Source organism: Rana temporaria, chromosome 11 (assembly GCF_905171775.1).
Source record: "Rana temporaria chromosome 11, aRanTem1.1, whole genome shotgun sequence".
NCBI classification, from domain to species: domain Eukaryota; kingdom Metazoa; phylum Chordata; class Amphibia; order Anura; family Ranidae; genus Rana; species Rana temporaria.
This window is the reverse complement of record NC_053499.1, coordinates 12,257,147-12,284,843: the sequence shown is the minus strand read 5'-3', so window position 1 is coordinate 12,284,843 and position 27,697 is coordinate 12,257,147. Positions and strand designations below refer to the sequence as shown.

The window sequence follows — 27,697 nt, the reverse complement described above, 5'->3', positions numbered from 1 at the left end:
TCGACATAGAGAGAAAAGATTCGACATAGAGAGAAAAGATTCGACATAGAGAGAAAAGATTCGACATAGAGAGACATGAAGAGTCAAAATTTTTTTTTTTTTAAAGATTCTGTCGAATCTTCTTTTTTTTTTTTTCTTAGAACACTCAGACACCATAAGCCTTCAATGACAGATTCGACCTTAATTTGGATTTTCAGACGAATGCATTTTTTAACGAAAAACAAAATAAATAAAAACAAAATTTATTGCCAACTAAAGTAACTAAATACATTTATTTTTCGGACGAAAAGGAAACAAAATATTTCAGTGTGCGCGTCTATTAAAAACGGCCCTGACCACAGGTGTTATGTTAGTGAGTCCCGTGGTGTAGACTGTGTCCAGAGAGTCTCAGGTATTAGTGCCAAAAGAGGTGTTCAATTCTTAAAAAAAAAGGGGGGGGGGGTGAAACGCGTTCGTGAGAGGCTCTGGAGTCCCTCCCACAGCTTTCTCTCTGCACAGGCCATGTAGAGGACAGGGATGATGTCGCTGCTACACTGATGGCTATTGAGGAATCTTTTTAAAATAAATGGTTTTGTGACCAGAATACCACTGAGTCCCAGGAGGGGGCGAAACGCGTTAGGGAAGGATCTCGGGTCCCTCCCACAGCTCTGCTCAGGCTATGACATCACTGCCACTTTCCAAAGGTGAAGTCTTAGGTTTGCTTCACACAAAGTGGATTTGGATCCTTTGTTGCGATTGAGAAATGGATGTACAAAAAGGCAAAAAAAACACAACTGAAATGAATGGAGAAGAAAACGATACAATGTTACATGAAATAGAAACATTAATACCCAAAGCTTTTCTTTTTTTATTGTCAGAATCTGATGTCAGATTTGTGAAGGCAAATTGGGCAATACAGTGGAACCTCGGATTACGAGTATGATCCGTTCCAGGAGAATGCTTGTTATCCAAACACTTGCATATCAACACGAGGTTCCCCATAGAAGTCCATGGAAACAAAGATTTATATGACATGCAATACCACATGTGGCCAGAGGTGGGGGGGGGGCGCCGGAGAGCCTTGGAAATATTCGGGGGACAGCTCGGGTGATCTCGGAAATACTCGGGGACAGAGCTTGGCTGATCTCAAAAGCCCTCGGAAAGGCTCAGAGACAGCTCGACTGATCTCGGAAACCTTCGGAAAGACTCGGAGACTGCTCGACTGATCTCGGAAGCCCTCGGAAAGGCTCGGAGACAGCTCGACTGATCTCGGAAACCTTCAGAAAGGCTCAGAGACAGCTTGGCTGATCTTGGAAACCTTCAGAAAGGCTCATAAATACTCGGAAACAGCTCGCTGATCTCGGAAACCTTCGGAAAGGCTCAGAGACAGCTCGGCTGATCTCGGAAACCTTTGAAAAGGCTCGGAGACAGCTCGACTGATCTCGGAAAGGCTCAGAGACAGCTCGACTGATCTCGGAAACCTTCAGAAAGGCTCAGAGAGAGTTGGAAACAGCTTGGCTGATTGTGGAAACCTTCAGAAAGGCTTGGAAATACTCGGAAACAGCCCGGCTGATCTCGGAAACCTTCGAAAAGGCTCGGAGACAGCTCGACTGATCTCGGAAGCCCTCGGAAAGGCTCAGAGACAGCTCGACTGATCTCGGAAGCCCTCGGAAAGGCTCGGAAATACTCAGAAACAGCTCGACTGATCTCAGAAGCCCTTGGAAAGGCTCGGAGATTGCTCGGCTGATCTCAGAAACCTTCAGAAAGGCTTGGAGATAGTTGGAAACGGCTCGGCTGATTGCGGAAACCTTCAGAAAGGCTCGGAAACAGCTCGGCTGATCTCAGAAACCTTCGAAAAGGCTTGAAGACAGTTCGACTGATCTCGGAAGCCCTCGGAAATACTCAGAAACAGCTCGGCTGATCTCGGAAACATTTGAAAAGGCTTGGAGACCGCTCGACTGATCTCGGAAACCTTCAGCAAGGCTCAGAGATAGTTGGAAACAGCTTGGCTGATTGCGGAAACCTTCAGAAAGGCTCGGAAACTGAGTATTTCCAAGTGATTCCGAGCGGCTCCGAACCTTTCCGAGTGTCACCGGCGCCCCCGCACCTCTGGCCAAATGCAGTACTGCACACCCCATTAGATTGAATTCTGCTTGTTTCGGGAGACAACACTCGCAAAACCGAGTCAGGATTTTTTTTTTTTAAAGTTGCTGGTTAAGCGCGTTACTCGTTATCCAAGGTTCCGCTGTACTGCCAATTCCAAAAGGCAAATAACCGCACTACGCAGTAACTCCTCCCCCTCGGCTCGGTGCCACGTGAGCGCAACTTTGACGGGGAAAACCGTTACTGAGAGTTCTTCGGATGAGAAGACGACAGATGTGCTCCGGATACTATAAAAGCTCGTTGATGTAACGGCGGCGTCCATAAATAATGTCCGAAAACGTCTCTGGAGGAAGTCCTTGAGATGGAAGGAAAACGAAGGGTGAAGATCGATAGCCGTGCGGAGGGATGAAGCTCTGCCTGCAAGGTGCACTGTGATGTCATCAGAGAGGAGGAGGGGCAGACCGCTCCCTCCCCCCAATCACAAGCTGCCGATGTTGGGGAAACTCTTCAGCTTCTCGGGGAAGTCGTCTTTGTACAGGACGGGGTCTGCCCGGTGCTCCACCACCTTCAGGGGCATGGTGCCAAAGACGCTGGCGAATTTATTAATGCATTCTGACCTGGAGGGGGGGAGGGGAGAAGAGAGCGAAGACAACGTGATTTATGAAACTTCTAATAAACATTTATAGAGATTTCAGAAAATCTACCAAACTGCACACTTCTACTTTCAGCGCTTTGATTCTACAGCTAGGATTTGTTTTTTTATAGATAACTTTACTGTTGCTCATCAAAAGCGTGAAAGAAGAACAAACAATAAAAGAATGGCGGCCGCCGGCAACGCAAAGCTACAGAGCCTTGAAAAAGTATTCATACCCCTTGAAATTTTACACATTTTGTCACGTTACACCCAAAAAACGTAAATGTATTTTATTTGGATCTGATGTGATAACTCAGGGATATGCAATTAGCGCACCTCCAGCTGTTGCAGAACTACAAGTCCCATGATGCACAACAACACACTGACAGCCACAAGCCCGACACCCAGAGGCATGATGGGACTTGTAGTTTTGCAACAGCTGGTGGTCTGCTAATTGCCTATCCCTGTGATAGAACCAAACACATAGGGCCAGATTCACGTACTTGCGCTGCGGCGCAACGTATCCCCTTTACGTTACACCGCCGCAAGTTTTCATCGTAAGTGCTTGATTCACAAAGCACTTGCGTGTAAACTTGCGGCGGCGTAGCGTAAAGCCGTCCGGCGCAAGACCGCCTGATTCGAATGGGGCGTGTACCATTTAAATTAGGCGCGCTCCCGCGCCGAACGTTCTGCGTATGCTCCGTTAGGAAATTTCCCGCCGTGCTTTGCGCAAAATTACGGCGCCCCGACGTATTTTTTGAACGGCGACGTGCGTAACATACTTTCGTATTCCCGGACATCTTACGCAAAAAAAAAAAATAATAATTTTATTTGACGCGGGAACGACGGCCATACTTTAACAAGGATGGTGTAATTTTACACCATCTAAATAGCACTCTTAACTTTACGACGGGAAAAACCGACGTAAGAGAATGCGACGAACGCGCGTACCTTCGTGGAACCACTTAAAGACCCCTTCACGCCGATATACGTCGGCAGAATGGCACGGCTGGGCACATCCACGTACCTGTACGTGGCTCTTTAAGCATGCGACCCGGTCCGAAGCTCCGTGACTGCAGGACTCGCGGACCCGATCGCTGCTGGAGTCCCGCGATCGGTCCCCGGAGCTGAAGAACGGGGAGAGCTGTGTGTAAACACACCTTCCCCGTTCTTCACTGTGGCGCCGTCATCGATCGTGTGTTCCCTTTTATAGGGAAACACAATCAATGACGTCACACCTACAGCCCCGCCCCCTACAGTTAGAAACACATATGAGGTCACACTTAACAACCCCTTCAGCACCCCCTTGTGGTTAACTCCCAAACGGCAATTGTCATTTTCACAGTAAACAATTCATTTTAAATGCATTTTTTGCTGTGACAATGGTCCCAAAAATGTGTCAAAATTGTCCGATGTGTCCGCCATCATGTCGCAGTCACGAAAAAAATCGCTGATCGCCGCCATTAGTAGTAAAAAATAAAATACTATCTCCTATTCTGTAAACGCTATAAATTTTGCACAAACCAATCGATAAACGCTTATTGCGATTTTTTTACCAAAAATAGGTAGAAGAATACGTATCGGCCTAAACTGAGGAAAAAACGTTTTTTTTTATATATTTTTGGGGGATATTTATTATAGCAAAAAGGAAAAAATATTGAATTTTTTTCAAAATTGTCGCTCTATTTTTGTTTATAGCGCAAAAAAGGAAAAACCGCAGAGGTGATCAAATACCACCAAAAGAAAGCTCTATTTGTGGGGAAAAAAAGGACATCAATTTTGTTTGGGAGCCACGTCGCACGACCGCGCAATTGTCAGTTAAAGCGTCGCAGTCCCGATTTGCAAAAAGGGGCCTGGTCCTTTAGCTGCATTTTGGTCCGGGTCTAAAGTGGTTAAAAAATTCTCTAGCAAAGCGCGGTGACGTACAACACGTACGACGGCACTCTAAAGGGAAAGTTCCATGCGGATGACGCCACCCTTGGGGCTGCTTTTAGCCGATTCCGTGTTAGTAAAAGACGATTCGCGCTTTTCTGTCTGTTACAGCGTGATGAGTGTGCCGACTCCATTACGAACGGTAGTTTTCCCAGAACGAGCGCTCCCGTCTCATAACTTGCTTCTGAGCATGCGCAGGGTTTTTCACGTCGTTTTAGCCCACACACGACCATTTTTTACAACCCGAAAAACGACACCGTTTAAAACGTCGTTAAAAAATGCAGCATGTTCGGAAAAAAAAAATTGTCATTTTTCAGAACCCGAAAAATGATGTGAAGCCCACACACCATCGTTTTAAATGACATTTTTTTAAAACGTCGTTTTTTTAATGCCGAAAAATGATCGTGTGTATGCGGCATAAGAGAGAGATGACTATCTGAGTTCTTTATGACTTATTTTTCAAAAACTAAATTTAATGGATTTTTTAATGCTTTTTTTTTTTATTTGTACAAATTCTTTATTTTTATGAGTGTCTCTGTGTTTTTTAGTGCAGGTTTTGCGTTCTTGAAGTGGGCGAAACAGAAGCAAACAGCGCAATGCTAAATGCACAGAGCAGCGACCAATCACAATCAATCAGATTCCACGTAGAAGAAGTCAGACTAGAACAAGATGGATGCCGTCTGGCTTCCCATATCAATCAGATTCTCCCCGTCTTCCCAATGCCGTATAGGAGACACATCCATAGTGGAGATCTAGGGGGAAGCATAGGAGTCGGCTTGCTAGGTGGCGAAGGGGTTAATCCCGACAGGCAACAAGAGACCTGCACAGGGGAGACGTACAGCTCTATTCCCTCCTGTGGGTCTTCCAATCCCCCCTCACATTCCTGCCATTCCTGCAGCCGATTGCCTGACAGGAGAGCAATCAGCCCTCAGCCCCAGCTACAGATAAGGCCTGAATAGTGAAGTTCCGACATATGGACAGAGATGACGGCTTACATAACTCAGAGAACCTGTTAACCCCTCACAGCTGGCGCCGTTCTATAGCCTCAGCAGGACGGCCATCTTTCTCTGGAAGGTCCTCCATAGGGACCACTAAGGGCCCTTTCACATTAGCGGACCGCTCGTCCGCTTATTACAAGTCCGTTTACGGACTTGTAATGGTTCCCTATGGGATCGCGTCCGTTAGAGGATGGAGCATCCGCTACCGTCCGCAACCATTCGCGTCCGTCAGGATCCGCTTTTGCGGACGGAAAAAACACTATTTTTCTTCCGTCCGGCGGAACGGATCGGATGAAGACGGACAGACGGTCCGTCTGCATCCGATTCCCCATAGGGGAGAGCGGAGGAGAGACAGGGCGGTCTCTGCACTGTGTGCGGGGACCGCCCTATCCGCCGACAGCTCAGCGGGGATGATGGATGATCCCCGCTGAGCTTTTGCGGACACACGGAGCGGACACAGAAACAGTCCGCTCCGTGTGAAAGAGGCGTAAGAATAGTAGGTCTCCAGTTCTCCTCTCTTGGCTGACAGACCTTGCCACATAATATATAAGAACAAGGAAAAAAAAAGATTTGATTCTCTTTTGTGACCTTCTTATTTTGTATGGTGGGAGATCAACAGAGCGGATCATGGGCATTATATAGTATGTGGGTGGGGTGTGAGTGGGTGGGTGAGTGAGTGAGTGGGTGGGTGAGTGAGTGAGTGGGTGAGTGGGTGGGTGGGTGGGTGGGTGGGTGGGTGAGTGGGTGGGTGGGTGAGTGGGTGGGTGAGTGAGTGGGTGGGTGAGTGGGTGGGTGAGTGAGTGGGTGAGTGAGTGAGCGGGTTTACATCTACTTTAACCTCTTAAGGACCGCCTCCTGCACATTTACATCGGCAGAATGGCACGGCTGAGCACAAGCACGTACAGGTACGTCCTCTGCTAGTGCCCAGCTGTGGGTCGCGGGCGCGCGCCCCGGTCCGAAGCTCCGGGACCGCGGGGCCCGCAGAACCGATCGCCGCTGGAGTCCCGCGATCAGTCCCCGGAGCTGAAGAACGGGGAGAGCTGTGTGTAAAACACAGTTTCCCCGTATTTCACTGTGGCGCCGTCATCGATCGTGTGATCCCTTTTATAGGAAAACACAATCGATGATGTCACACCTACAGCCAAACCCCCCTACAGTTAGAAAAACATATGAGGTCACACATAACCTCTTCAGCGCCCCCTAGTGGTTAACTCCCAAACTGCAATTGTCATTTTCACAGTAAACAGTGCATTTTAAATGCATTTTTTTGCTGTGAAAATGACAATGGTCCCAAAAATGTGTCAAAATTGTCCGATGTGTCCGCCATTATGTCGCAGTCACGAAAAAAATCGATGTTCGCCGCCATTAGTAGTAAAAAAAATGTTTTGAATAAAAATGCAATAAAACTATCCCCTATTTTGTAAACGCTATAAATTTTGCGCAAACCAACTGATAAACACTTATTGTGATTTTTTTTTTACCAAAAATAGGTAGAAGAATACGTATCGGCCTAAACTGAGGAAAAAAAATGTTTTTTATATATTTTTGGGGGATATTTATTATAGCAAAAAGTAAAAAATATTGCATTTTTTTCAAAATTGTCGCTCTATTTTTGTTTATAGCGCAAAAACTAAAAACCGCAGAGGTGATCAAATACCACCAAAAGAAAGCTCTATTTGTGGGGGAAAAAAGGACGCCAATTTTGTTTGGGAGCCACGTCGCACGACCGCGCAATTGTCAGTTAAAGCGACGCAGTGCCGAATTGCAAAAACTGGCCGGGTCCTTTAGCTGCCTAAAGGCCTGGGTCTTAAGTGGTTAAGGTGAAAAAACAGGAGGGTTTATAACCCCTTTCAATGCAGAGAGTGCATTAAAGCAAAAAGCTTCAACCTTTAGAAGCACTGTATAGGCGGCTTACCTTTCCACCATGTGCGTCTGGTCCAGGGATAGGCCGTCGATCGCAGTGCATTCTGGACATTTAAACTTCTTCCTTGGCGTGACCTGTGGGAATAAAGAAGAAGAAATCTTGTTGAGGGTGACAACCGACAGATGAAATATTGTTTACCCAGCACAGGACATTGCTCTGTTCTGATATGCCGCTTGTCATCCTCTGGCTAGAGGGGCTACGCGGCTCGAGTGGCTCGGGGCTAAGCCTGAAATCCAAGGAAAACAGACGGCAGGATTTGCATGCTCTCCTCCTCTCCCATATCTATGCGAGGTGGAAAAAAAAAAACTGGCGATGACAAGCCCTTTAATTCCCTTTTAATGACTTCTCACACCGCTAAGGTCCCTGTGTAAACATCATCTGGTGTGGTGGAGTTTTCAAGCTGCTTTGCGGCTCCTCTGTACCCTTCACCCACCGCGGCAGAGGAGCCGCGTGGTGCCTTAGCGCTGGAGTAATCCCTGCCAGAAAAGAGATGGGGGGGGGGGGGCAAAGATTTGGTCCTTAAACCGTCCGTGGAGATGGCGAGGGGCCACCAACCTACAGCGGCGATCACAGGGCGGAGAGGTGTCACCGTGGCATCCGATAGGGGGGCTGGCGGTGACAGCACAGGAAATGAATGCGCTAAGGGCCAGCGATCAAAGCAAAAGGCGCTACAGGCCAAGATACCCCGGTAATGCGGGGGGATTGGGGAAGTTGATTGCGAGATCACTTTTAAATTAAAATTCGCGAGGAGTGAAATTTGTAATTAACATTCCTCGGGTCAGCTGTCCCGGGGCGGACAGATGGTCGTCTATATAGGGCTTCCAGTGATTCCTCTCCCAAAATCTAACAACGCTTGGTTTTGGCGACTGAGGAAACACAGCGATTCGATACACAAGGCGGTTCCCGCATAGAGAAGCGTCAACAGATTTTAATTATCAAAGGTCAGATCTGAAAAAGGTTAAAAGACACCCAACCAATCCCCATGGAGCAGGCTTTCCTTTTTATTTACATTTGCTGTATATGTAGCTTTTTCCGAGATTTCTTCAGTCTATCTGTAACGTCCTTGGGGGGTGTCCAAACTCTGGCCTTCCAGTTGTTTCGAGACTACAATTCCCATCATGCCTAGTCGTGTCTGTGAATGACAGAGTTTTACAATGCCTCATGGGAAGTGTAGTTCCGCAACAGCTGGAGGGCCGTAGTTTAGACACCCCTACGTGCCTTCATAGGCGATGGTTTGTATTAAATGATGTTGAGAACAGCAAAACATATAGATGTGGGTACTGCTCTCTATATCATTCTCCTGTGAGCCTAGGCTGGCTTGATGACACACCCCCAGGAGGTGTGCCCTTGTCACCCTGGGCTCAAAGGAAGTGGGTTGAATGTTCAACCAAGAGGAGGAGCAGCAACTGGCACCCCCCTGATGCTATAAGAGGGCAGGCAACCCTTCTACAAACAATACCCCATAAAGACAACGTGAAAGAAGTTTGTTTGAAATCTTTGCAAATTTATTAAAAATTAAAAGAAAATAAAAAATCCCATGTACATAAGTATCACAGGCTCCTCCCACGTACAGAAGTATCACAGGCTCCTCCCATGTACATAAGTATCACAGGCTCCCCCCATGTACATAAGTATCACAGGCTCCCCCCATGTACATTAGTATCACAGGCTCCCCCCATGTACACAAGTATCACAGGCTCCTCCCATGTACATAAGTATCACAGGCTCCTCCCATGTACAGAAGTATCACAGGCTCCTCCCATGTACAGAAGTATCACAGGCTCCTCCCATGTACAGAAGTATCACAGGCTCCTCCCATGTACAGAAGTATCACAGGCTCCTCCCATGTACAGAAGTATCACAGGCTCCTGCCATGTACATAAGTATCACAGACTCCTCCCATGTACATAGGTATCACAGGGTCCTCCCATGTACAGAAGTATCACAGGCTCCTCCCATGTACATAAGTATCACAGGCTCCTCCCATGTACATAAGTATCACAGGCTCCTCCCACGTACAGAAGTATCACAGGCTCCTCCCACGTACAGAAGTATCACAGGCTCCTCCCATGTACAGAAGTATCACAGGCTCCTCCCACGTACAGAAGTATGACAAGCTCCTCCCATGTACATAAGTATCACAGGCTCCTCCCATGTACATAAGTATCACAGGCTCCTCCCATGTACATAAGTATCACAGGCTCCTCCCATGTACATAAGTATCACAGGCTCCTCCCATGTACATAAGTATCACAGGCTCCTCCCATGTACAGAAGTATTCACAGCCTTTTGCCATGGCACTCAAAATTGAACAGTCCGCCTTGAAAAGGCACCTGATGGACTCTCAGACCACGAGAAACAAAATTCTCTGGTCTGATGAAACAAAGATTAAACTCTTTGGCCTGAATGGCAAGCGTCATGTCTGGAGGAAACCAGGCACCGCCCATCACCTGGCCAATACCATCCCTACTGTGAAGCATGGTGGTGGCAGCGTCATGCTGTGGGGATGTTTTTAAGCGGCAGGAACTGGGAGACTAGTCAGGATGGAGGGAAAGATGAATGCAGCAGAGTACAGAGACATCCTTAATGAAAACACATTTTTCCACGTGGGTTTCTTTACTACACCGTTACTCGAGAATAATAATAATATGGCCTTACCTTAATAGGAGCTTTCCCTGTTACATTGGCAACAAGGAAGTTCATAGCGATGTCTTCGCAGTTCATGTGTGCGTCCACCCAGCTCTTAATATCTCCCGGCATTTTGTAGGTGTACATGTAGTTGAAATACTGCCCATTGGAACATGAAAGGATCAGAAGATAAAACCTCCATTAGTCTAGCAATATAATGACATTAGAATTAGGCTTTAGCTATTGAGCTCTGTGGGCTAACAAAACACTCATTCAAACCTGATGATTGTGGTCGGAAAACAGGAAATGTTCATTTGCAAAGTTTAAATAAAAAAAGTTGCAAAAACGCAAGGCCAACCCCCGGCACAGAATTCTGGAATGCTTGCGCGGGCTAAGTTCACATTTGCACTTGTGTGGATTAGTAGCTACTGTCAGGTGTTCAGGAGGTGCGACTACCGACCTCCTGAATGTATTATGGAGTAAAGCTTAGTAAAGTTGGATTATTTGATTGTGTTCTTATCCTTCCCTCGTGTCTCCCTTTCCTATCATGGAAAACGTAATTACTCTGTGATCACTATTACCTAAATTATCTCTCTCTTTTTTTTTTTTAACAACCTAAATCAGGGCTCGACAAATCCCGGGGCGCCAGGTCACCATGGCGACTAGAATTTTTTTTTGTGAGCTGGCGCCATCTGGTGGGGAGCCGTTGGTATTACAAGTTATTACCACCAGATGTGTGAGCTGGCGCCATCTGGTGGTGGCCGTTGGTATTACAAGTTAAGCATTACAAGTTAAACAGCAATTCTAATGTAATTTTTCACTATTTTTCACTGCCATCTTCTTCCCTCTAATTAGAACCCCCAAACATTATATATATTTTTTATCCCAACACCCTAGAGAACAAAATGGCGATCGTTGCAATACTTTCTGTCACACCGTATTTGCGCAGCGGTCTTACAAGCGCACTTTTTTGGGAAAAAATTACACTTTTTTTAATTAAAACATAAGACAACAGTAAAGTTATCCCCATTTTTTTTTAATATTATGAAAGATAATGTTATGCCGAGTAAATTCATACCCAACATGTCACGCTTCAAAATTGCGTCCGCTCGTGGAATGCCGACAAACTTTTACCCTTTAAAAATCTTCATAGGCGACGTTTAAAAAAATCTACAGGTTGCATGTTTTGAGTTACAGAGGAGGTCTAGAGCTAGAATTATTGCTCTCGCTCTACCAATCGCGGCGATACCTCACATGTGTGGTTTGAACACCGTTTACATATGCGGGCGCTGCTCCCCCAATCTCCTTCCCACCTCACATGATACCACAGTGCCCAGGGCATCCACCCCCTCTTGCCCACACCCCTTAGTCTTGCCCCTGCATGAACCTGCCCAATTACAAAGCCATGATAAATTCCCTGATATATCCGGGAAATGCTTAAAACCAAAAACACGACTAGTCATTACATACTGTAAATATGTTTATTTTTTCACAGGGAAAACAAACAATCTAAAAAATTGCAAATATGCATTTAATTAAAATTCTTATATAGGCATCGCCAACATGTTACTTTTAAACATAGGAACATCTGAACATTTTAAAGACCCTCCTGGGAACCGTACAGTCAGCGAGGAATGCACTAAAGAGTGTGCTACAGAATGAGCCTTAAAAGCAGCTTTTACTGTAACAGAGGCCAGTGAATCACCCGGCGTCTGACAGATGATCCATACAAGTTACTAAGGGTGCAACGAGGAGGTACTGCCAGCTTCAAAGCAATAAGCAAAAAAGTTTCCAAACAGACGTAATGACCTGCGGGGCAACAAAATCTATGGCCCAGATTCAAGTAGAATCGCGCAATATTTGCGTGGGCAAAGAGCAAATTTTTTTCTCTGCGCCCACGCAAATATTGCGCTTTGCCCGCGATTCACGGAGCAGTTGCTCCGTAAATTGCGCGGGCAATATGCTAAGCAGCCGGGCGCAAGTCTGCCTAATGTAAATGATCCCGCCGGGGGCGGGAATCATTTAAATTAGGCGCGCTCCCGCGCCGAGCAAACAGCGCATGCTCCGTCGGGAAACTTTCCCGACGTGCATTGCGGCAAATGACGTCGCAAGGACGTCATTTGCTTGTAAGTGAACGTGAATGGCGTCCAGCGCCATTCACGGTTCACTTACGTAAACGACGTGAAATTTGAACGTCGCGAGCGGGAGGCGCAGCTATACTTTAGCATTGGCTGCGCCTGCTATTAGCAGGAGCAGCCTTATGCTAAAGGCGCCGTACGGAAACTCCGTACCTTGCGTGAGAAGGGCCCGCGCAACTTTTGTGAATCGGTGGTAGTATGCAATTTGCATACTATACGCCGATCACAATGGCCGCGCCCCCTAGCGGCCAACGCAAGAATGCAGCCTGGGATGTGAAGGCATAAGGAGGCTTATGTCTGTCATATCCTAGGCTGCATTCGGTGTAACGAGGTTCCTGAATCAGGAGCACTCGTTACACCCTATGGTTGCGCGGGCGCAAGTGCTTCTTGAATCTGGGCCTATATTCTTTTCTTGTATAAAGCCAATTGTAGGTCTTATCAATGTCCATCGGTCAATGATATGGTTTTAACCACTTAAGACCCTTTAGGCAGCTAAAGGACCTGGCCAGTTTTGGCGATTCGGCACTGCGTCGCTTTAACTGACAATTGCGCGGTCGTGCGACGTGGCTCCCAAACAAAATTGGCGTCCTTTTTTTCCCACAAATAGAGCTTTCTTTTGGTGGTATTTGATCTGTTTTTATTTTTTGCGCTATAAACAAAAATAGAGCGACGACAATTTTGAAAAAAAAAATGCAATATTTTTTACTTTTTGCTATAATAAATATCCCCCAAAAATATATAAAAAAAAAAAAAATTTTCCCTCAGTTTAGGCCAATACGTATTCTACATATTTTTGGTAAAAAAAAAAAAAAAATCGCAATAAGCGTTTATCGGTTGGTTTGCGCAAAATTTATAGCGTTTACAAAATAGGGGATAGTTTTATTGCATTTTTCTAACAAAACATTTTTTACTACTACTGGCGGTGATCAGCGATTCTTTTCGTGACTGCGACGATCTGGCGGACACTTCGGACAATTTTGACACATTTTTGGGACCATTGTCATTTTCACAGCAAAAAATGCATTGTTTACTGTGAAAATGACAATTGCAGTTTGGGAGTTAACCACTAGGGGGCGCTGAAGGGGTTAAGTGTGACCTCATCTGTGTTTCTAACTGTAGGGGGGCGGGGCTGGACGTGTGACGTCATTGATCGTGTTTCCCTATATTAGGGAACACACGATCAATGAAGCTGCCACTGTGAAGAACGGGGAAGGATTACACACAGCTCTCCCCGTTCTTCAGCTCCGGGGACCGATCGCGGGACTCCGGCGGCGATCAGGTCCGCGGGTCCCGCGGCCGCGGAGCTTCGGACCGGGTCGCGGGTGCGCGTGACGCACGGCTTAAGTAAAGAGGACGTACAGGTACGTGCTTGTGCCCAGCCGTGCCATTCTGCGGAAGTATATCTGCAGGAGGTGGTCCTTAAGTGGTTAATGAATACTGACCTGCATTTATGTGTCTAAAAGTGAAAAAGTCTCTTGAAAGCCCAACCCACGTTAAATAAGAGTCGGGAAACTAAACACTTTGTAAGCTCTGTGTCCAATGGTTTTGAGGCTTACACAGGGTAAATTAGTCTTGGTCAGGGGTTGACAAATTTGCTTGGAATCTAGGAGCCAGGTAAAAAAGTTAGGAGCCAGAAAACGCGCCCCGTCCCGACGAGCTTGCGCGCAGAAGCGAACACATACGTGAGCAGCGCCCGCATATGTAAACGGTGTTCAAACCACACGTGAGGTATCGCCGCGATTGGTAGAGCGAGAGCAATAATTCTAGCCCTAGACCTCCTCTGTAACTCAAAACATGCAACCTGTAGATTTTTTTTAAACGTCGCCTATGAAGATTTTAAAGGGTAAAAGTTTGTCGGCATTCCACGAGCGGACGCAATTTTGAAGCGTGACATGTTGGGTATGAATTTACTCGGCGTAACATTATCTTTCATAATATAAAAAAAAAAAGGGGGATAACTTTACTGTTGTCTTATTTTTTATTTTAAAAAAGTGTCATTTTTTCACAAAAAAAGTGCGCTTGTAAGACCGCTGCGCAAATACGGCGTGACAGAAAGTATTGCAACGATCGCCATTTAATTCTCTAGGATGTTAGGATAAAAAATATATATATATAATGTTTGGGGGTTCTAATTAGAGGGAAGAAGATGGCAGGGAAAATAGTGAAAAACAACATTAGAATTGCTGTTTAACTTGTAATGCTTAACTTGTAATACCAACGGCCACCACCAGATGGCGCCAGCTCACATCTGGTGGTAATAACTTGTAATACCAACGGCTCACCACCAGATGGCCCCAGCTCACAAAAAAAAAAAAATTCAAGTCGCCAGGACCCTATTTCTAGTCGCCATGGCGACCTGGCGCCCGGGATTTGTCGAGCCATGGTCTTGGTCCTACTCATGTCACAGCGGTCAGGCCTGGTGACTGGTCAGTTAGGCCTGAGCATTGCCTCCTAGAAGGAGCTCACTACTCCTACAAATCCAGAAGTACCAATCGACTTCATTGCGGTTAAAGCTGATTCATGGAGCAGCCTGTTGTGTAAGCAAAATCAGCTAGTTCTTGTTAAACGAAATTTGGCAGTTATAATCATGATAAGAAAACACAGAGTTTGTATAACTTTTAAAGACATATGCATTAAAACACAGCTCCTCCCTTCTTTCTTTTGCATATAAGCCACTGTAGTATTCAGTAAAGGTCAGAGATCTTATGAACACACTCAAATCTGTTTCCGTGTCTCATTTGATTTCTCACTGAAAGTTATCCTGCATTACCTGAAGAACACCTGGGTGGTGGTATTACCTGCTTCAGATGTGTCCTTATACACCAAAAGGGCCAGATTCACCAAAGAGATACGACAGCGTATCTCCTGATACGCCGTCGTATCTCTGTGATCCGCCCGTCCTAACTATGCGACTGATTCATAGAATCAGTTACGCATAGCTAGCCATAAGATCTGACAGGTGTAATTGACTTACACTGTCGGATCTTAAGGATGCAATTCTAGGCCGGCCGCTAGGTGGCGAGGCCATTGCGGTCGGCGTAGAATATGCAAATGACTAGTTACGGCGATTCCCGAACGTCCGCGCTGCCTGTCGATCCTACTCTACGTCGTTTCCGTCGAGTTACGCCGCGTAAAATTAGGGCTGAGCCCTAGGTGTTCTAAGCCATGTTAAGTATGGCCGTCGTTCCCGCGTCGAAATTTAAAAATTCATGTCGTTTGCGTAAGTCGTCCGTGAATGGCGCTGGACGCCATTTACGTTAACGTCTAAACAAATGACGTCCGTGCGACGTCATTTAGTGCAATGCACGTCGGGTAATTTTCCAGACGGAGCATGCGCAGTACGTTCGACGCGGGAACGTGCCTAATTTAAATGGTGCCCGCCCAATTTGAATTAGGCGGGCTTACGCCGATCGGATTTACGTTACACCGCCGCAAGTTTACAGGTAAGAGTTTTGAGAATCAGGCACTTACGCTGTAAACCTGCGGCGGTGTAACGTAAATGGGATACGTTACGCCGCCGTGGAGAAACGTAATTCTATGTGAATCTGGCCCCAAGTACCGGGGTTATTGAAGATGCCGATTGAGCGGAGAATCAGGGGTAAGATGACCATGAAGTAAAATAGGACACGGTCACCTTATCTTGGAACGGCCGCTAACACAAGAGGAGTATTTCCACGCAATACATTAAAATTTCTATGTAAGGAACCTACCTTGTGATAGAAAGCGGCGCCAGTTAGCACCATAGACACCTCATTGGTCCACTCCGACTCATATTTCCACTTGTTCATCTCGTGGTCCCACAGATGGAGACGACCCGGGTAGCCCACCAGCCGGTCAGGAAACTCCCGCCAAACCTGCAATGACATGAAAAAAAAATTTGAATTCCAGGAGGAATGGGTAATGCTCCCCAATGACCACATGTATAAGGAGCATTCTTCCCACTGACCATCACACTACGGTATCACGAGTCATAGATATAGGGCCAGATTCACGATCGAGTTACGCTGGCGTATCTATTGATACGCCACGTAATTTAAAAGTTGCGCCGTCGTATCTAGGGTGCATATTTACGCTGGCCGCTAGGGGCGCTTCCATAGATTTACGCGTTGAATATGTAAATGAGCTAGATACGCCGATTCACGAACGTACTTGCGCCCGCTACGCCGTTTACGTTAGGCGTACGTCCGGCATAAAGTTACCCCTGCTATATGAGGCGCAGCCAATGCAAAGTGGACGTTGGCACAAGCGTATCTTCTTACGTTGTTTACGTAAGTCGTACGTGAATGGGGCTGTGCGTAGGTTACGTTCACGTCACAGGCATTGAGCCGGCGTAACTTAGGGAAAACATTTGACGAGATACTGAGCATGCGCGCGCATGCGTCGTTCTTTAAGCGCGTCATTTACGTGGGGTCACGATTGATTTACATACAACACGCCCACCTCTTCCACATTTGAATTACGCAGGCTTACGCCGGCCCATTTACGCTACGCCACCGCAACTTACGGAGCAAGTGCTTTGTGAATACTGCACTTGCCCGTCCAAGTTGCGGAGGCGTAGCGTAAATAGGATACGCTACGCCGGCACAAAGTTACACCCATATACGTGAATCTGGCCCTTAGTATTTTTTTTTTAGCAGGGGCTTCCTGAGACCAGAAACTTATTTCAAGAGTTCCTCTGTATTGAAAAGGTTGAAAAAGGCTGAAGTAGCGCAACAGTGTCTTCCTACAGATAGGTTCTGTCATATAATATGAACTCTTTCCCATAACTGAATTGCCAATATTACCTGTCACCTGTACATCATAGGCACCACATTCCTTAATTATTAGAAAAACATAGATAGATTGAAATGGGACTTTTTAGGTGCATAAAAAACACAAGGAATATATCAAAAATAAATTGTATTTATATAAAATGTAATAAATAGAGTGTAAAATCCATCATACAGCAAATTATGGTTTCAGATATGCATACAGACAAATTTCTCTACATGTTTCGCCATTCGATTTGGCTTCCTCCTTTTTGTCAAGCACTACTGAAACACAAGATAAACAATATGAACAATAAATACAAAATATATACAAATGAGAAACACAATTTCACATAGAGAAATATATATAAATGACTGGACAAAAATCTATACCGTATTCAAAAGGTATGATATTATAGTGATTATCGTATTTATCTTCATATAACGCGCCCCGGCGTATAGCGCGCACCCCCAACCTGGAAGGAAAATTCCTGGAAAAAAAATAAATACTTACAGTTTGGATGCCCCTCGTCGGTGTCTTGCCCGGTGTCCATCGGCGGCCTTGTCCGGTCCGGCCGATCCCCGCTTCCCGCACTGTGTTTGAACCACTCCGCCGACATATACCGAGCGCAGTACACTCGGGTATACTCTGGTCCTCTTGCGTAAAAGGACGTACAGGACGCACAGGACGTGACCGCGAGCGGAGCCGAGCCTGCCGAGTATACTGCGCTCGGTATATGTCGCGGAGTGGTTCAAACACAGCGCGGGAAGCGAGTATCGGCGTATATCGTGCACCCACGATTTTGCCCTGTTTTTAAGGGCAAAAAAGTGCGCGGTATCCGCCGATAAATACCGTAGATAGAGTCTAGGGCAGGGATATTCAATTAGCAGACCTCCAGCTGTTGAAAAACTACAAGTCCCATCATGCCTCTGCTTCTGGGTGTCATGCTTGAGGCTGTCAGAGTCTTGCTATGCCTCATGGGACTTGTAGTTCTGCAACAGCTGGAGGTCCGATAATTGCATATCCCTGGTCTAGAAGATTACCTGTAGATATAGATGGAAACGCCTAAAAATGCAATTTAAAGGCTGCATCGGGAGTGAAACCTCAAGGATAGAGAGTCATATGAGTTCTATTGTTCGTTTTTGTTTATCTTGTGTTTCAGTAGTGCTTGACAAAAAAAACTCCTGAGGAAGCCAAATCGAATGGCAAAACATGTAGAGAAATTTGTCTGTATGCATATCTGAAACCATATTTTACTGTATGATGGATTTTACACTGTATTTATTTAATTTTGTATAAATAACATTTAATTTTGATATATTCCTTGTGTTGTTTATGCACCTAAAAAGTCCCATTTCAATCTTTCTATATCTTTTCCCATAACTGGTTTATGTGAAGCAATATGGACTACCTTCCCACAAAACGGGTCCTGTGGTGTAATGTGTATTGTCTGTAAAAAAAAAAAACTTCTGCTATACAGGTTCTTGTGGAGCAAAGCAGGCTGTCATTCTACAAACAAGTCCTGTGTTGCAATATGGACTGTCTGAGAACTCTTCTGATATGCCGGTGACTTGTCCTTAATGTTCCTTTAATGACTGCGCAGGCGCAAATATATGGTCCACATATGGTCCAAATGGGCCCATTACCTAAGTCACTGTGTAGAGATGACCTCCGGTTACGTTTTTGGCTCGTTGAACACTTGTAGTCTAAACGTGTTGTGCGATTCCAGTGACCAATCTCTCCACTTTCATCTGAGCGTCCTGCCAGACCCCCCCCCCCCCAATGCTTGTAAATCAGGCCTATTAATGTGGCCAGTAGCGTGTTTAACATTTCGGGGTGCTGCTAATGATGGCGCGGCCTGCTCTGACTTTCCTGTAGTTTTGATCCTGTTGTCAGCGGTCAGGTTATGAATGAAGTGACAAGAGACCCGGGCCTGATTGTATCCAGCTGCACATTCGGGGTGGGGGGGGTGACATGTCTGTATGCGGCACCGTTACAAAGCCTTCACACCGCCATCACCTCCCTTATATGCGCGCTATATCCCTGCTGGTCTCATTGGCGTATACAAGGTTCTGTCACTCTTTCTCCAGTAACAGGTCCTCGCTTATCGAAGCTGAATGTTTCAGATGGGTCTGTATTTCCATTGACCAATCTAGGGAAAGTATTTTCTCAGTCTGTAGTGCACTACAGGACCTGGAAAGTCTGGATTACTCCACATGAACCGGTGATCTGCCGAGCTGGTTCCAGCTATCGTGGAAGTTCCAGCGCAGGCGCAATCTGATGTGCCGAGATGGTTCTGGCTAACGGGAAAGTTCCTTCAAGGACTGCGCAGGCGCAAACTTGCTGACGGAAATCTCCGAACCTCGGCCGGCAGTCTGACACCCCACAACACCGATCTCGGTAAAGAGTCTCTCACGGAGACTCTTTACCACGTGATCAGCCGTGTCCAACCACGGCTGATCACAATGTAAACAGGAAGAGCCGTTGATGGCTCTTCCTCAATCGCGTCTGACAGACGCGAGTAGAGGAGAGCCGATCGGCGGCTCTCCTGACAGAGGGGGTTCGCGCCGATTGTTTATCAGCGCAGCCCCCCCTCGGATCACCACCCTGGACCACCAGGGAAGGGCAAAAAGAAAAAAAGTCTGGAAAAAAAACAAAAAAAAAAAAGCATAAAAAAAAAGATGCAAATCAGTGCCCACAAATGGGCACTGACTGGCAACATAGGTAAATCAGTGCCGCCCCACAGTGTCCATCAGTGCCGCCCCACAGTGTCCATCAGTGCCACCCCACAGTGCCCATCCATGCCCAGTGCCCACCTATCAGTGCCCATCTGTGCCACCCATAAGTATCCATCAGTGCCACCCATGAGTGCCCATCTGTGCCGCCTATGAGTGCCCAGTGCCGCCCATGAGTGCCCATCAGTGCCGCCCATGTGTGCCCATCAGTGCCGCCCATGTGTGCCCATCAGTGCCGCCCATGTGTGCCCATCAGTGCCGCATACCAGCGCCGCCAATCAGTGCCACCTTATCTGTGCCCGTCAGTACTACCTCATCGATGTCCATCAGTGCCATCTCATCAGTGCCGCCATGTCAGTGCCCGTAATTGAAAGAGAAAACGTACTTATTTACAAAAAAAAATAACAGAAAAAAATAAAAACGTAATTTTTTTCAAAATTTTCAGTCTTTTTTTAGATGTTGCGCAAAAAAAAAAATTGCAGAGGTGATCAAATACCACCAAAAGAAAGCTCTATTTGTGGGGAAAAAAGGACGCCGATTCTGTTTGGGTACAGTGTAGCATGACCGCGCAATTGCCATTCAAAGTGCGACAGTGCTGAAAGCTGAAAATTGGCTTGGGCGGGAAGCTGCGTAAGTGCCCGGTATGGAAGTGGTTAACAAACAAACATGCCCTTGAGACAAAGACATATCAGCGCAGGACCCACAAATAATACTAGCGTTTAAAAATAAATTGTGAATAACGTAATCCCCCCCCCCCCATCAGATGCCACCGAGAGGAACCGAGCCAATAAATTTGCAATGGTAGGTCTCAGCATGAAGCCCCATGTGGAAGAGGGCATGGGCTGCATTTCCCACAGAACCCAGTAGTCTGGCAGCTGGCACCGACCGCCACCATTGCCCAACTCTCCGGAGACGCGGCGGAACCGTTGTGAAGAACCAGACCCTCAGGCCTGAATGTTTTCAGAAAATCCTCCGTACCTGCCAACGCATATTTTGGATCGGAGATCACAGATGGAGAACATTTGAGGGCACCGTCTGGTCTTGTCCCACAGACAAAATAAAAAACATATTTACTACTTTTCCTCTCCTTCCAAAAAAATAAAATGATAAATGACGGCTTTTTAAAAAGGCAAACTACTGTCTATTTCCAGGAGAATTAGGATTATGAAGCGTCTCTGAAATTTATTTGACATTTTTCTCCGGTTGCTCGGCCATATTTTCACAATGGCATTTCATAGGTTTGGTTCACACGGGCGCTAAAAGGAGGCTGCTGGCACGTTTTCAACACCTCCCAAGAACTTGGCCAACCGCTGTGCCTGGCAGGGCGTAATGAAGCCTCTCTAGATTTTTTTTTCACTACTGAGAAACTCATGAAATAATATTGAGGTCTCAGGGATCCTCTGCTAAAAAATATTCTAACACCCATCACACAGTATTAGCCTGATCATTAACCACTTAACCCCCCGGACCATATTGCTGGTCAAAGACCAGAGCACTTTTTGCGATTCGGCACTGCGTCGCTTTAACTGACAATTGCGCGGTCGTGCGACGTGGCTCCCAAACAAAAGTGGCGTCCTTTTTTCCCCACAAATAGAGCTTTCTTTTGGTGGTATTTGATCACCTCTGTGGTTTTTAGTTTTTGCGCTATAAACAAAAATAGGAGCAACAATTTTGAAAAAAATGAATATTTTTTACTTTTTTCTATAATAAATATTCCCCAAAAATATATAAAAAAAATATTTTTTTCCTCAGTTTAGGCCGATACGTATTCTTCTACATATTTTTCGTAAAAAAAAAAATTGCAATAAGCGTTTATTGATTGGTTTGCGCAAAAGTTATAGCGTTTACAAAATAGGGGGTAGTTTTATGGCATTTTTATTTATATTGCCAATGGCGGCGATCAGCGTTTTTTTTTTTCGGTACTGCGACATTATGGCGGACACTTTTGACACATTTTTGGGACCATTGGCATTTTTATAGTGATCAGTGCTATAAAAATGCATTGGATTACTATAAAAATGCCACTGGCAGGGAAGGGGTTAACACTAGGCGGGGAAGGGGTTAAGTATGTTCCCTGGGTGTGTTCTAACTGTAGGGGGGGTGGCCTCACTAGGGGAAATGATTGATCGCTGTTCATACATTGTTTGAAAATAAGATCACTATTTCTCCCCCTGACAGGACCGGGAGCTGTGTGTTTACACACACAGCTCCCGGTCCTCGCTCTGTAACGAGCGATAACGTGTGCCCTGCGACGTTCGCGCCCGGGAGTCGCGGGCGAGCGCGCGCACCCCTATTGGCTGCTGGGCGAGGTGACGTTTAGCTACGTGCTCTCGCCCAGCAGAGCCGACCTGTCGTCTGTCGGCGGCTGGTCGGCAAGCAGTTAAAGTGGATGTAAACCCCTCTCATCCTTTCTAAACTGCTGCCATAGTGCTGATCTATAAGGATATAGATGTCTCCTGCATGTATACTTACCTGTCAGATGTCTCCCCTCTGTCTGTTATGAGACCTGAAAAACTGCAGATTCTGTGGGTGGGTCGGTTGTCTGGAGCTCGGTGGGTGGAGTCGTGATGTCTGTAGACTCCCCGCCCACCTCTACACTCCCCTTGTCAACATGCATTTTCTCCTGTGTATTCCTTACACTAAATTCTGCTATGATCACTAACATCCAGTCAAAATCCAGAAAAGTAACCACATGACTTCAGAAAAGGAGTGGGGGTGGGAATTAAAAAATAATGCCTGTCTCCAGGCCTGTGCATGAGATATGCAAATCACCTGTCACTCACAGCAAGGGGGCGGAACGGACTAAGGTTTTTCTCTGTAAGTCCGTTTTATTTCACTGAACAATAAAAGAGGATTGCTCAGAGCTGGATTCACTCTGTGTGGCAAGACTGGGAACAGATGATAGGAAATGTTATACTGTACATTGTTTACATCCACTTTAAATTAAAAGAAAAAGGGGAAAAATTGATTATTTACTGCATTTTATATCCAGCGTGGACCATATTTTACACCCTCCATATGGACAAAAAAAAATGTTTTCAGCAAATAAAAAAATGAAATGAAATTCATAATAATTAAGAAACAGACAGTGCAGAGTGTAGTGTGGAGGAGTGCTCTTTAACATTAGTGGTCAATGAAAAAATACCCCCTAAATTGATGGTCATTAGAGAAGTGCCCATTTACAATGACAGTCAGGGAAGAAGCCCCCCCCCCCAGATTAGTGGTCAGTGGAGATGTGCCCCTTACACTGAGCGGAGAAGTTCCCTTACAATGGTGGTCAATGGAGAAGTTCCCTTACATTGGTGGCCGGTGGAGAAGTTCCCTTACATTGGTGATCAGTGGGAAGAATGTCCCTTACATTGGTGGCCAGTGGAGAAGTTCCCTTACATTGGTGGCCAATGGAGAAGTTCCCTTACATTGGTGGCCAATGGAGAAGTTCCCTTACATTGGTGGTCAATGAAGAAGTCCCCCTTACATCGGTGGCCAGTGGAGAAGTTCCCTTACATCGGTGGCCAGTGGAGAAGTTCCCTTACATTGGTGGCCAGTGGAGAAGTTCCCTTACATTGGTGGCCAGTGGAGAAGTTCCCTTACATTGGTGGCCGGTGGAGAAGTTCCCTTACATTGGTGGCCGGTGGAGAAGTTCCCTTACATCGGTGGTCAATGGAGAAGTCCCCCTTACATTGGTGGCCAGTGGAGAAGTTCCCTTACATTGGTGGCCAGTGGAGAAGTTCCCTTACATTGGTGGCCAGTGGAGAAGTTCCCTTACATTGGTGGCCGGTGGAGAAGTTCCCTTACATCGGTGGTCAATGGAGAAGTCCCCCTTACATTGGTGGCCAGTGGAGAAGTTCCCTTACATTGGTGGCCAGTGGAGAAGTTCCCTTACATTGGTGGCCAGTGGAGAAGTTCCCTTACATTGGTGGCCGGTGGAAAAGTCCCCCTTACATCGGTGGCCGGTGGAGAAGTCCCCCTTACATTGGTGGCCGGTGGAGAAGTATCCCATTACATTGGTGGTCATCGGAGAAGTATCTTTTACATTGGTCAGCAGAGACATCCTCCTTACTTTGGTGGTCAGCCGAGAAGTTCCCTTACATCGGTGCACAATGGAGAAGCCTCCTTACATTGGTGGTCAGAGAGACAACCCCCCTCTACACAGCTCATAGGAAAACATGAATGGCTGAGGCTGTCAATCACCTGTTGTTTGCTGGAGCTCCCCTCCACCATCATATTTACACAAATAAAGCTACTACATAGATGTCACATAAAGGCCACATACCTCATATCCAAACTGTAGCTCATCAGATGTCAGCATGATGATGTCATCATCGATGGCCAAGACGGCTTCGGTTTCAATCTCATCGTAAGGAAAAAAGCGATTGCTCAACTTGTTCTCTTGTGTCCGGACCACCTTCAGGGGCACCCGGATCTTGGGCCAGAGGGATTCTGGAAGATAAAAGGTCAACACGATAGAGGTGAACAATCAGGGGAAAAATAAAAGAAAAACTAGCGCGTTGTGCTTTGCATTCATTGAGAAAGAAAAAGCGACCTCTGAATGGCGCCGGTGCAAAGCGGCCAATGCAGCAGGGCAGCCGCTCGGCATGGGACTCAGAAGCTAGTGGAGATCAATGGAGCAGCAGTGACTACCTTCCAGGGGCATTGGCCAGGTATTGTACTCTATATACATAGTTACATTGATCAAAGTTGGCCCAACGTAACTATGTACAGTGCCTTGAAAAAGTATTCATACCCCTTGAGATTTTCCACATTTTCTCGTGTTACAACCAAAAATGTAAATGTATTTTATTGGGATTTTATGTGATAGACCAACACAAAGTGTCACATAAATTGTGAAGTGGAAAGGAAAATGATAAATAGTTTGCAATTTTTTTTTTTTTACAAATAAATATGTGAAAAGTGGGGGGGGGTACATTTGTATTCAGCCCCCTTTACTCCGATACCCCCCAACTAAAATCTAGTGGATCCAATTGCCTTCAGAAGTCACCTAATTAGTAAATAGTAGATCTGTAATTTAATCTCAGTATAAATATGTATTCTTCTACATATTTTTGAAAAAAAAAAAAAAAAAATCACAATAAGTGAAAATTGATTGGTTTGCGCAAAAGTTATAGAGATTACAAAAGAGGATGTCGTTTTATGGCATTTTTCTTTTTCTTTTTTTTTACTCGTCGATCTGTGATTTTTTTTCGTGACTGCGACATTATGGTGGACACTTTTGACACTCTTTTGGGACCATTCACATTTATACAGCGATCAGTGCTATAAAAATGCACTGATTACTGTGTAAATGTGACTGGCAGCGAAGGGGTTAACCACTAGGGGGGGGGGGGGGCGAGAAGGGGTTAAGTGTATCCTAGGGAGTGATTCTAACTGTAAGGGGGTGTGGCTTACTGTGACACGTCACTGATCGCTGCTTCCGATGAGAGGAAGCAGACGATCAGTGACATGTCACCAGGCAGAACAGGGAGATGCCTCGTTTACAAAGGCATCCCCCTGTTCTGCCGTTCTGTGAGCCGATCGCAGGACGCCTTCGGACACGGTCACGGAGACCGAGGCGGGAGCGTGTGCCCGCTAGGGGGCAGGTTTAAAGCAACGTATATATATATATATATATATATACACACACACATATACACACACACACGCTGCTTTTTTTTTTTTTCTACTAGTCGATCTGTGATTTTTTTCGCGACTGCGACATTATGGTGGACACTTTTGACACTCTTTTGGGACCATTCACATTTATACAGCAATCAGTGCTATAAAAATGCACTGATTACTGTGTAAATGTGACTGGCAGTGAAGGGGTTAACCACTAGGGGGGGGGGGCGAGAAGGGGGTTAAGTGTGTCCTAGGGAGTGATTCTAACTGTAAGGGGGTGTGGCTTACTGTGACACGTCACTGATCGCTGCTTCCGATGAGAGGAAGCAGACGACCAGTGACATGTCACAAGGCAGAACAGGGAGATGCCTTGTTTACAAAGGCATCCCCCAGTTCTGCCGTTCTGTGAGCCGATCCCACGGGCACGGTCACGGAGACCGAGACGGGCGCGTGTGCCCGCTAGGGCGCAGGTCTAAAGCAACGAAATATATATACCGTATTTATCGGGGTATTGCACGCTCCGGCGTATAGCGAGCACCCCTAAAGTGGACCCGACATTCCTGTAAAAAAAGATTTTAGTACTTACAGTTTTGGTGTCTAGCGCGGCGTCCATCGGCGGCCTCGTCGGGTCCGGCGTCCGTCTGCGGCTTCGGGTGTCCTCTTCGTCGGGTCCGGCGTCCTTCTGCGGCGTCCTCCTCGCTTGTTTCCCGCGCCGAGTTTGAATACTGCGCCGGCATATACCGGGCGCTGTACACTCGGGCAGGCTCGGCTACTGTCACGCTCACGTCCTGTACATCCAGGACGTGAGCGCGGGAGGAGCCGAGACTGCCCGACTATACACGAGTGTACTGCGCTCGGTATATGCCGGCGCAGTATTCAAACTCGGCACGGGAAAGCGGGTATTGGCGTATATCGCGCACCCACGATTTTGCCCTGATTTTCAGGGCAAAAAAGTGCACGGTATACGCCGATAAATACGGTACACACACACTGCTTTGCCTGCCCGTGCCATTCTGCCGACTTATATCTACGCGAGACGGGCGTGTGTGCCCGCTAGGGGGCAGGTTTAAAGCAACGTATATATATATATATATATATATATATATATATATATATACATACACATACATACACACACACACACACACACACACATACACTGCTTTGCCTGCCCGTGCCATTCTGCCGACTTATATCTACGCGAAGGCAGTCGGCAAGCGGTTAAGCCTAATCGTGACTGGTCCTCTTTAAGAGCTTGGCCTCTCTGGATGAAAGGCAGCTCGGTGCTCACAAATCCCCGGCTTGGAGACATTAAACGTGGAAGAATTCCCTTTCCTTCGTTTAATTTGACCTTAGGAAAAGAAATAAGTAAAATAAATGACTGTACTAGACAGAGACACCAAAGAGAGAAAATTAAGATAAATACTCTTAAAACATCACTCCGCCGTAGCCCGTGTGTATATTCCCTGCAGTTTTCAAGTGCCTGACCGCAGTATTTATTTAAATGAAATTAAAACGAAATGTTAGAGGGCGGGGGGGGGGGGGGGGCGCTGGGGGGGTAGACTTTGACGTCTCAGCAGACATATCCAAGCCGCGGCCAAATGCGGCCTTGTTAATTATCACCCTTGTCGACTACTGTAAGGAGGCAGCGGACCCCGCAGTAGTGTGCGCGCTCTGATGTTCCCCTCCATGATAACTTATTATTTCGATATAATTATCCTGCCCTTCGCAAACATTCCCAGCCTGCTGAGCAGGAAGATCACTTTACACGGCCTCACCGCCCATGTGTTTGGCTGTTATGGTAATGGGGGGGGGTGAGCGCTGGAACAGCCCAGACAATGCTCGCTTAGTGCTGCGACGCAGCTGCAGCTGTTGGTATCGCACGGTTGTGAAGGTTGTGCGTCACTGATGGACGCATCGAAATTTTGTCAGAATCAACATGCATGTTGATGTGTTCAGATGCCCAAAAACCTGCATATGAAGGGGCTTTAAAGTAGTAATCCAGGGTGAGACTTTCCCTCTGTAATAAAGACCGCTCACTGCTGCTCCCTTTCCTTGCGCAGGGTGACTGGTCTGGTCTCCGCCCCCTCCTGTATTTCTCTTCAGGCAGCCTGTAGTGGGTGGAGCCTTATGGGCCCCTCCCACAGCTCTTCTCTCTCTCTCTCTCTCCTTGTGCAGTGTGACTGGTCTCGTCTCCGCTCCCCCTCCTGTAGTTCTCTGTAGTGAGTGGAGCCTGATAAGTGCCTCCCACAGCTCTGCTC

General features: G+C 46.5%; 1 protein-coding gene across 4 annotated transcripts in view; it reads right to left on the bottom strand.

Annotated features, from left to right (window-relative positions):
- Window positions 1-253: 253 nt before the first annotated feature.
- EXT2 (exostosin glycosyltransferase 2) overlaps window positions 254-27,697 on the bottom strand; it is an 86,947-nt gene continuing 59,503 nt past the window's right edge. For 3 of the 4 annotated variants that reach the window (XM_040328050.1, XM_040328053.1, XM_040328052.1), the window contains exons 10-14: window positions 24,094-24,260; window positions 16,047-16,190; window positions 10,229-10,357; window positions 7,562-7,644; window positions 254-2,699 (exon numbers count right to left, since the gene is read on the bottom strand). In XM_040328050.1, the coding sequence (XP_040183984.1) occupies window positions 2,561-2,699; window positions 7,562-7,644; window positions 10,229-10,357; window positions 16,047-16,190; window positions 24,094-24,260 (662 nt within the window). In that variant the 3' untranslated portion in view covers window positions 254-2,560. The remainder of the gene's footprint in view (window positions 2,700-7,561; window positions 7,645-10,228; window positions 10,358-16,046; window positions 16,191-24,093; window positions 24,261-27,697) is intronic. The other variant, XR_005744161.1, reaches the window with a different exon arrangement.